Here is a 10,725-nt window from a genome sequence, read left to right on the forward strand (position 1 = left end):
TTAATATTGAAATAAAATTACTCACAATACCAAAACTAACCTGTAAAAAAAAATAACACGAATAAGTTACAATGTATACGATGCTTTAAAATATAAATCAATTTTGTACAATATATTTCACAATTTTATACCAAGAAATGCTTCTTTTAAAAGATGACCAGATCCACAAATTACTACAAATACTCAAAACACTTCTGCACATAACAAAAATTTGTGTTATTCTCACCACGAAACCATGCAGTTCATGTAAAAAAATTTTCAGCAATTGAAAGTGCACAAACAAGTCATTATACTTAGTGCAAANCTGAAAGAGTAGNTGACCNGATGNACCTTACAAAAACCTGCAAAACATAAAAATGGTTATGGTTAGTCTGGTGCAAAATAAAGGCTCTCTGGTTCAAGTCCATGTTAGTCTCGGGTATGCTCAAATCATTCCAAAACGTTGCCTTAAACGTCTCGCTCCATGGCACCCATGCACGAAGGAAGGCACGNCCATTAATGATCGTGTTGCTGTCGGGACTGAGGAAGGAACGAAGCCACCGCGAACAGCACAGTGGAACCGGAAAGAAGCCATAGCTGNCGTGAACACCATAGCCACCATCTCTTCCGTGGACGAAAGCCACCATCTCTTCCATAGACGAAGGTTGAGCTGGTCGACCTCAGCTGGACGGAGGAAGGAAAACGACGCCGGCAAACGACGCCGGCAACGCTGCAAAAATGGCATTGCCTAGATCTGGATACCAGATGCGCGATCCGGATACGCCTGCACACGAAATTCTTCAACAACGTGGATCCGGATACGGCCAACATGTATCCGGATATGCGCCCTGTGCAAAAACTTGACGTTGCTGGATCCGGATACCAGCGTCTTGTATCCGGATATCACCACTGCAACTCCTTGTGCTTCTTCCATGGCGTCTTCAGGGGTGTCTCCGTCATCGTCATCAATACCCTTCTTCCTCCTCCCATGCATGGCAGTGCCCTAGTGCCCTTGTGAGTACCTGTAACAACGCATGAAAAAATGGAGAGAAGCAATGCCTCACCTATGCTCGTCGTCGAGAACGTTCACCAGCCTCTGCTCGTCGTCGCCACCCAAAACATTCACCACACAGAGTCGCGCATGGAGTTCTGAAGTAGTGTAGGTCTCATGTAAACAGGCACAGCGTTAATACACAAACCCAACTTATAGAACCAGCGTATGACCTTGCTGTTTTCAAATTCAAAGCCAGGATTCTCTATTTGCAGTGCATGCAGTGAACGGTGTTTTCAAAACAGAGAATCTGGCCAGTACAACGCTGCAAAAGCATGGTCGAAAAGATAGAAGGGCATGCCGATACAGGGATCACATGGCTGCAGTACACACTCTCGTGAAAGCACAGTATTCATTTGTATTTCATTTTTTTTTATGGTTCAAAAGCTTTATTTAAAACGTTGGAATTAAAGTGAAAGCAAAGGGGTATTACAGTCTTTGTAATACAAATCACCACAAATCATCTCATAACAGCGGGATACAATTTTTAGCTCTATCCCGCAAATCAGCGGAAAAGAATCAGCGCAAATCAGCGCAAATTCTTTTAAACGAACACGATGTATTTTTCAATTCTATCCGTTCAAATGCTCTCCTACAGTAAACACCTCCAAACGAACAGAGGCTAAATCACATAACCCTCCTTGACAATCCATACAATATCAAAATTTTTGTGAAGATATCAACTTTTTATATGATTTCGTTGTTTTAGTTCCAGAATCTAAAATAATCTATTATTTAGGATAAGTTAGATGAATACATTACTCTAATTATAATACATCATTAACACACCCAATTCTAACAAAATTTAGAATACCATATTTTATTTCATTGATTTTTTAATGTTTTTATTCTTTATTTTTCTTTTAAAAAAAAATCTCTCGTAAGCTCTCTATAATAAAATTTAGATTATTGTTCTCTTAAAATAAATAGTTTCTATCTTCAAAATTATAAAAACAAATTAGTTATTTATTTATTTTGACTTTTTTTTCCAGTAAAATTAAAATAGCTACTTACATATTTTAGGCAAAAAAAACTATAATGAATATGTTTAGAATCTACCATTAGGAAAATAATTTTAAAAAAATCACCTCAAAAATTTAACATAAACATTTCTAAATGGATGAATACTTTTAAAAAAAAATATTATTTAACATTTAATTTATTTTTCTGTCAATTTTTTTTTTCGGAATAAAAGTGCAAATCTTTATCTGTTGTCCTATAATTTTTTGTAGACCACTCTAAATCTTTTTTTATGGACAAAATTACAAATTATTCTCTTTGACAAAATTACAAATTCTTATTATAATTTTTTTTATAAAATTACAAACTCATATTATATAGGGACAAAACTATAAACTCATAATTTTTAGCCCAGAAAATTGCAAACTTTTATAGTACCATTTTTCTAACAAAAATTACAAACTTATCAATGATATAAAACTATCCAAACATTATATATTCAAGAAACATGTTGTATCTTCTTTCTCAAATCAACTCTTCATTTTTATAATAATTTTATTATGCTCAATTCTTTATACTATTGAAACTTTGGTGAACGTGTACTAACATATTATCTTTCACCGAAAATTTCATGTGTTCTGTAATAAACATCTGACATACTACATGAATCGCTTGTGTAATTAGTGATTTGCATAGATTTGTTGAAGATAACAATCTTTTGGACTATCAATCTTCACTATTATATTCATCACTAACACTATCCCGATTAAATCAGACCTAATAAAACATGTATCAATAAAGTCATTGTAAAAAAAATAAAGAAAACTAACTTCTATCCAAAGACGCAACATATCATATTGATTTTAGTATGCATATATAATGTTTTTTTAAATCAAAATCTAAATTCTCATACAAGATTAAGAATCGTGTAATAGAAAAATAATATTTTGAGACGAAAATACATCTACTACTAATAATAGCAGAAATTTAAATAAGATTTTAGAAGAATTTAAACTGACACACAAAGCTATTATTACTTAAGCAATTTTTTTTTGACAAATACTGCAAAGATTCCCACACAAAACTGTAAATCCTTCCCATTGTAATTTTTTTAAGATAAAATTACAAATTCATGTTACAATGCTTTTAGTACAATTTTTTCAACAAAAATTACAAATTTTTGAATAATACAATTACTAAATCTTGTATACAATTAAGAGAGTTGTGAGGATGTTTCCTAACACAACCCTTGATTTTATATTAATTTTCTTTTTACATTTTGTTATTATTTTAAGATTTTATTGAATACCCAAGCAAAAGGATCTAATGCGTGAATTAGTGTATTATTTTTGTTTTCCACGTACAAAGAGTAGAATAGAGCAGAGAAGAGAGAGAAAGAGGGAGTGGTGTAATAGAATAGATGGGAACACAAAAAGGAAAAGGGTTGTATTGAGGCAGGAACTCCAACACGGATAATTTATTAACATCATTATTATCTGTTTGGGACAGAGGCAGAGCCATATGGATTGAGTAAGGTCAGAAGTAAAGACACGCACCTCATCTCACTTCAATTGGTAATCTGCCAAACAGCCACCCCTTCCCCCCACTTTCTCAATCCGGAATCACCTATTAGTAATTTAATTATTAATTATTACTGCTAATTACCAATGTAACTCTTTTTTATTTCCATTTTCTATCTTCCTTCTTTTGAGGCTAGAGCCTTTACAATAATTTAAATTAATATACTAATACATATCTCTTGGATTGTTTTGTAAATTGAAGATTTCTGTCTTCAATGCAATACATTTTTATTTTATTATTGTTTTTTTTTTTTCTTTCTCAGTTTTCTATCCGATTTTGATATCCTCCACCATCCAACACCCTCTCTTCTCTCCCCTTTTCTCACTGTTCTTGCCTTTCTTCGTTTTCTACCAGGAGGAAAGGGAACATTAAATCGAATAAAAAGCACCCCCGTATCCAACATGGTCTCTTTCTTTCTCTATTTATTTTGACCCACTCATACCTTGATTATCCAATTAGATCGGCCGTTTTCGTTTCATCTGGTGAGTTTCTTCCATTTAACCTATTTTTTGTGCTCTGATTACTTGATGATGTGCAGCTTTTCAGAAATTTATCAAGTTATGCTCTTTTTTTGGAGGGGAACTTTAAGGAGGATTGGTTGTTCAACTGCGGAGTTTGTTGTTGGTTTTTGTTTTCTAGAGTCTCTTAAATTCAGTTGGATTATGTGTCTGTTGAACCTAGTTTGGTGTTTTGAAACATTGGAGCTGATCTTGTGAAAAAATTTTGTTTCTTTGTTTTTTCCGATTTTATTCGTTGAGTTTTATGAGAACGTGCTGACTTTGTTGTTGAGGTTTCGTCTATTTTATGCAGGGGGTGCGCGAATTTCTGGGACTAATCAATTGCCAATGCTGCATTAGGGGAATTGGTACTGCAAGATTCTTACTGATTATCAAGGATTGGGTAGTGGTGCATACCTGTTCTGTACGCCAATCGAGAAGGTTAGGGCATAAGATTAAGAAGCACCTACACATTGGCTTCTTAGTTACACATTGACTTTATCAATAGATGACCTTCCCGTGTTGAGGTTTGTTTGTTTTTGTAATTTTGTTTCTTAATTGTTGAGTTTGCCTTGTACTCTGATACTTTTGTTTATATCTTAGGTTTTACTGAAGCATATGTGATTTACATCTTACATGAACATTTTCTTGCATGATTGTTGAGTTTTCCTGATGAATGTTTTCTTGGTTTGTTGAACAGCGCTGCTAAGTTTAGTGCCTGGCTTATTGGTGGTTTATTGAGGGATTAATTTCATATATTTAATTATTTTGTGCGGGAAATCAATAGCTTCCTTCAATGCAAGGGCAGAGAGGTACAGTTGGTCCAATGCCAGAAACCTTAGAATTTGATTGTGGCTCTACGCCAGGTAATTCGACTGTGGATCAGCAGATTTGCTGGAATAATGTGAATCCTGCAGAAAATCAAATACCTGATTATATACTTTCTCCTGGTAATATGAACTCATCTTATGTGAATTCCATTGATCATGAATGGCAAAATTTGAGTGGATGGAGCTTAGGGGAGCCAAGTTCTAGCAGTACCCCAAATGAGATTAACAATAATGAGCCGAAACGAGAACTTGGATGGACATCAGCCATTACTGCTGGTGCGTTGCCTGGTGCAAGGCTAGAAGAAAGGCGCCTTGAACCAACCAATACACTTTCTCTAGACAATGATAACACAAGTCCTGTGTACATGCGCAGTCCTGAGTCTCGTTTAATGTCCCAGAATCTCAACCTAAATGCAGGTTTAGCGGATAGTGGCGATGATAATAGTCAACATCTGGAGCTTTCTGACTTACACATGTCTAGTGGGTCATCAAACGAGTGCTTGCCATCTAATGTTGGATCTGGTTCTTTTTTGCTTCCTTCTGCAAATAGTGGCTTCCTGGTCGAAGGTTCTGATGGTAGGCCAAGTTCTCTTGATACACGACGAGTCTCTTGTAAAAGAAAGGCTGTTGAAGGAAATAATGGACAATCTTCAGATGCTGGAAGTTCTAGCTACAATCAGCATGCTGATGGTAGTGTTTGGCATGCGATTCCTACTCAGGATAATGCTGGAAGCAGTTCAAACAGAGCTGTATCCACAGAGCAGGTGAATGCAAGACTTGGCCTGGGAATGGGGAATGAAGCATCTGAAAACGTTCCTGATTCAAACATTGCAGGAAGCTCAGAAAGCTTTCACAGGAATTTCCGGTTGAGGTTAAATCCTTTGAGTCAACAAAATTCCGTTCCTCCCGCTGCATTCTCAACTGCGAGCACGATTAGGCAGTCTGGTGTTTCTTCATCCTCTCAAGCATCACAAAGGTTTCATTCCGTTGATAATTCTCTGAACTTGAGATCAGCTCCACCAATAGATAACGTGGTTCCTCAAAGCCAGCCACTTGTAATCCATGTTCCTGCTTTGCCTAGGAATAGGCAATCGTTTAGATGGAATGGTGGTTCTAGCTCAAGAAATATCCATGCATCAAACCCAGTTATGTGTGCCGACAGAGACCAAGAAGATGCAAACTCAAGGCGAATGTCTAGAAATATTTTGGAACATCCCGTCTTTGTACCTGCAACTGATTTAAGAAATTTGGTTCAAAATCCAACAGTTAGAGCTTCAAGTTCAAGTAGTGAAAATTTAAGTATTCCAGGAAATGTCTCTTCATCACGGACTGGATCCAATCCAGCTACAAACCCCGCTCCTGCCTCAAATTGGGTATCTCGTCCTAATCCTCCACAACATCCACGGAGGCTATCTGAATATGTCCGTCGGTCCTTGTTTTCTCCTGGTTCTGATCCTATTGGAAATCCAAGCAATGCTTATTCTTCCTTGCGTACTGCTCTTTCAACCTCTGAACCAAGGCCATTATCATCTGGGACTGGGGCAAATCCAAGATCATCTCCATGGATGGATAGGCAAGGGGAAAGTGAATTTGGAATTCCTTATTCACTGCGTGCTCTGGATGTTGCAAGTGAAGGGAGTAGTAGATTTGTATCCGAGGTTTGTATTTAACTGTCTTTTTACTTGTGTTTCAATACTCAGTTTTTTTTGCTGGTAAAGATTGTTGCTTTAATGATTATATCAAGTGTTTGGAGGCATCAAGTGATTGGCACCATTTTCTTTGAAATTGTAGTTTTTGTTTCAGAAATTGTTTGAGTTGATACTTGTCTATTTAAAAATTGCAGCTTCAATTCTGAAGATTTGGTTTGCATGGTATGTTAGGCTGATGAGTAGCCTGTAGTTGTTATTTCTTATGAACCTTAGCCAAGCTTTTTTCCTTTTTGTCTCTATGCTATGAACAATATTTGGCTTCAAATTTATTTAAAGCAAACTCCTGGCTGAAGGAGGGGATCTCAAATTTAACCGTTCATAATGATTTCTGACAAACAAATGAGTCTAGGAGCAAATTTTGATAACATTTACTCCTACGTTTAGTTGCTCTGGCTATCACACTTGGTCTGATAGCTCTTTTTGGATCTACAATAGTTTGATGTAGTTCCAATGCTTCAATTGTATTGAACTTCAATAACTAGCCTATAATGTTCATAAAGATCCAAAGTAGGATAAAGCCAGTAAAAAACCTTTTCCCGGAGATTACTAAATACTAAGAATATACTCCTAATAGCATGATTAGAAAGGAATAAACATTTCAGTAGCTAATAAAACCACATATTCTTCCAATGTCCTATTCTGCCTTCTGACAATATTTAAGCTGTTATTTAAATACTCTTAAAAGTTGCTGTATTTTTTTTTTCTGAATAACTATTCTGTTGCATGAAATTTTTTTTCCATGATGCAGCTCCGGAATGTGTTGGGCATTATGCGTAGAGGTGGGAATGTGCGATTCGAGGTTAGTTATTCTAAATTAATGGTGTATATTGACAGATAGATGTTACTTCCTTTACCTTATCTGATTTTCTGATGCGATAAACACTTCAAAGACTGTTTAGTCCCTATACAGATCTAATACAAAAAATATAATTACCTGTCCCGTTCTTTAGCAGCGAGGATTGAGTTGTCACATTGACCCTTAACAGGCCTACAACGATGTTGATTTATTTGTGATTTTGTTTGGACATACACTGGAATTCTGGAAGGTATATTCTGTCCAAAGGTTGCAAGTAATAATAATAAAATTCTTATTTGAGAAAAATTGGAAGAATGCAAAATTTTGAACATTATTAGTATGTCTTGTATGTTTCTTAGAGCAGTATGAAATATTGTAAGCAAAATGATGAATCTGTATTAATCAACCCTAGTTCCTAATCCAACTCTAATGAGGGCACAATACCAAGAACTGGAAAATCTCAAAACAATGGTGAGTTCCTGGATGTTCAACAGATCCAGGACTCTCTCCTTTTCCTGAAACGCAAGTTTGTCCCACCCCTCTCTAATTTTCCCCGTTTATTCTTTCAGCCTAACTAACTGTTACCATAGTTTATTAAACTCTCTTCTAACTACAACAACCCCTTAACAAACTTAGAGTTCTTTCTATATAGTATAATTATTGAATTTAATTTCTTTCTTTAATTAGCTTGTACAAATTGTTAGCCTCTTGAGAAATGACGAGTTCTAGTCTGAGGTTTAGAGGGGTGTTGGATCAGATAATCCGATCCTAACATATTGAGTCTTGTTTTCATTGCAATTGGGTTGGGTTTTCTTTGCTATTAGGTCCAACCCAACCAATCTCTTATAGGTTGAGTGACAGGTTATGTATGATGAACTCCATACCCAACCCAACTTGACCAAAATTATTAAATAATAATAGTAATAAAGCTATTATTCAATTTACTTCATTATTCTCTTGACTAAATGTGTATTTTTGAAAATTCAATTATTCCATTCATCAAATATTAAATAATATAGTCTATTTTTAAAAGCAATTACTCTATAAAATATTTAACAAAGAATGTTTTGAAATTACTAATTTTAACAAAAAGAAAAGAATTTGAAACCTATGATCCAATTGACCCAGGCTCACTCTGAGATTGTCGAAGTGCAACTTGGAAAGAAATACTCCTTCCTCCCCCATAAATATATCACGAATTACTTATTTATTTCTCCAAGTATCAAAAATTAAAAGCGAATAAGGTAAATAGGTTTTCCCCCAAAAGGAGCACTTTCCTTTTCTACCCTTGAAATCCCAGTTTACACAATCAAAATTCCTAATCTCCTTTTGGTGAAACCACGTCACTATATAAAGGAAAATACATTTCCTTAACAGGCTGTAACAGAAATCAGAAAGGAACCCCAATTAACACAAACATATATAACGAACTATATATGTCCTTATTTTAATCTTTCCTTTCTCCTATATCCAACAATACCTCCCTCCTCCACCACAGCTTGTCTTCAAGGTTTTAAGATGGAAAACTGATCTCCGATGGAAGAAATATCTTGCCAAGTAGCTTCTTGTGGGGGCATTACTTACCATTTGACCAACTATCGAGATGTTTCTGATCTGGAATGATTGACTGTCCTTGTTCCCAAAATGTGTAGTGGCTGGTGATTATCTATTGTATCTTGTAACTGAGTTAGAAGCTCTTTTTCAACTGGACGATACACTATTACTTTCTTTGAACTGTGATGTATGAAAGACTGGGTGCATCTTTTTTATCTGTTCATAATCCCAATTTGGTTGTTTATTTACTATTTTTGGCTTAATAGATATTTTATATTAAGCTTGTAAATGCTAGTGTAAGTCTTCATTTTGTGACAGGATGTTGTGATCCTTGATCATCAGTCGTTTCTTTCTGGAATAGCTGATGTTCATGATCGACACAGAGATATGCGACTTGATGTTGATAACATGTCTTACGAGGTAAAAATTCATTTCTTCATGTGGATGCAAATATTAGTATATCAATTTAATCATAGTTTAAGTTTTTTTTTTTATCCTTTGATTATATTTCTAATTGCTTCTTCATTTTAGAGAGTTTCTCATTTGACATTTATGACAACAACAGGAGTTATTGGCTCTGGAAGAGCGCATTGGAAATGTGAGTACTGGATTGAGTGAGGAAGCCGTATTGAAATTCTTGAAACAGAAAAAGCACTCGGTTGAAACAGAATCTCAGATTGATGCAGAACCCTGTTGTGTTTGTCAGGTAAACCTGACTAGCTGACTTAATTTAAATATCCCAGCGTGCTTGTTTACACATGTCTCATCACTTGATTACATTGAGTGCAGGAAGATTATGGTGATGGAGATGATATCGGAACGCTTGACTGCGGCCATGATTTCCATAGTGACTGTATCAAACAGTGGCTAATGCATAAGAATCTGTGTCCTATTTGTAAGACAACAGGCTTGGCAACATGATGTCTGTGACTCTATCCTCGGGCAATAACCATGATCATGAAGAGAAAAATGCACAATTTACCCAGGAAATTCTGGTGCTTTGCTGCTGCCTTGTCATCATACCTTTTTTTTTTTTTTAATCTGTAGCCTAGTAAATTGTCGTACCTGTCTGACAAAGGTTTCCCCTACACTCCCTCCCTGGAATTTGTTATATCATTTTGTTTATTTATCTAAAAGCCAATTATCACCCGGTTTAGGTGATGGATTGGTTTGGATGAAGGAGCAATTTCTTAACTCAAGTTAACAAGGCTTGCTTTCGTTTATGATTTTTTTTTTATGCTGAACGGATAACTAGGTACAAGAATATATTATACAAATGTAAGAATCATATCTAGAGTATGCGGTGGTTCTTTTTTAATTATTATTATTATCAGTATTAACAAACTTAGAACTCATAACTACATTTCCTTTCTTTCCTCAACGTGGGCATGATGAATGTTAGGGGTGGAACTCTTAGCATTGCAAAGGTTTCTCTCCACAATCCTATCGTAGACAAAGGTAAAAGATTCCCATTTACATGATGGTGAGAAAAGTCAAAACTAGGCTAATAAGAGATGGATATTCTCATAGAAAAGGAAGGTCATTATCATAGACATTCAGATCACTTCTTGCACTAACACGAGTGTTACAAGATTTTTTATAACTTCTCAAGCTTTTTCTTTATTGTTTATAGCATAAAATTGTTCGTATGAGATGATAATTAAGCTTTTTCAATTTAAATTTTTTTACTAAACTCAAAATGCTTGTGAGAAAGCCATATTAAAAATTAAAGGTGAAAAATCTGATTCACACACACACACACATTTGT

General features: G+C 35.3%; 1 protein-coding gene across 3 annotated transcripts; it reads left to right on the forward strand.

The window, feature by feature from the left end:
- The first annotated feature begins 3,468 nt into the window (after nt 1-3,468).
- Nucleotides 3,469-10,180, forward strand: LOC106762088 (probable E3 ubiquitin-protein ligase RHG1A). Of its 3 annotated transcripts, XM_014645796.2 has the most exons (8): nt 3,469-3,564; nt 3,926-4,053; nt 4,382-4,595; nt 4,769-6,556; nt 7,356-7,406; nt 9,276-9,377; nt 9,523-9,663; nt 9,747-10,180. In XM_014645796.2, the coding sequence occupies exons 4-8, from the start codon at nt 4,865-4,867 to the stop codon at nt 9,876-9,878; spliced, it is 2,118 nt and encodes a 705-aa protein (XP_014501282.1). In that variant the 5' UTR covers nt 3,469-3,564; nt 3,926-4,053; nt 4,382-4,595; nt 4,769-4,864; the 3' UTR covers nt 9,879-10,180. The 3 variants fall into 3 exon arrangements, 2 of the variants coding, with proteins under 2 accessions (XP_014501282.1, XP_022636687.1); XM_022780966.1 differs by lacking the exon at nt 3,469-3,564 and having other exon boundaries at nt 3,776-4,053; XR_002667917.1 differs by lacking the exons at nt 3,469-3,564; nt 9,523-9,663; nt 9,747-10,180 and adding an exon at nt 6,742-6,769 and having other exon boundaries at nt 3,762-4,053; nt 9,276-9,326.
- The last annotated feature ends 545 nt before the right edge of the window (nt 10,181-10,725 follow it).

This window comes from Vigna radiata, chromosome 5, assembly GCF_000741045.1.
Source record: "Vigna radiata var. radiata cultivar VC1973A chromosome 5, Vradiata_ver6, whole genome shotgun sequence".
NCBI classification, from domain to species: domain Eukaryota; kingdom Viridiplantae; phylum Streptophyta; class Magnoliopsida; order Fabales; family Fabaceae; genus Vigna; species Vigna radiata.

Excerpts from the sequence above, each read along its gene's own strand:
- LOC106762088 (XM_014645796.2), top strand. The coding sequence starts at position 4,865 with ATGCAAGGGCAGAGAGGTACAGTTGGTCCAATGCCAGAAACCTTAGAA. Across the intron at positions 6,557-7,355 it reads GTAGTAGATTTGTATCCGAG|CTCCGGAATGTGTTGGGCAT; the intron begins GTTTGTATTTAA and ends TCCATGATGCAG. Across the intron at positions 9,664-9,746 it reads AACCCTGTTGTGTTTGTCAG|GAAGATTATGGTGATGGAGA; the intron begins GTAAACCTGACT and ends CATTGAGTGCAG.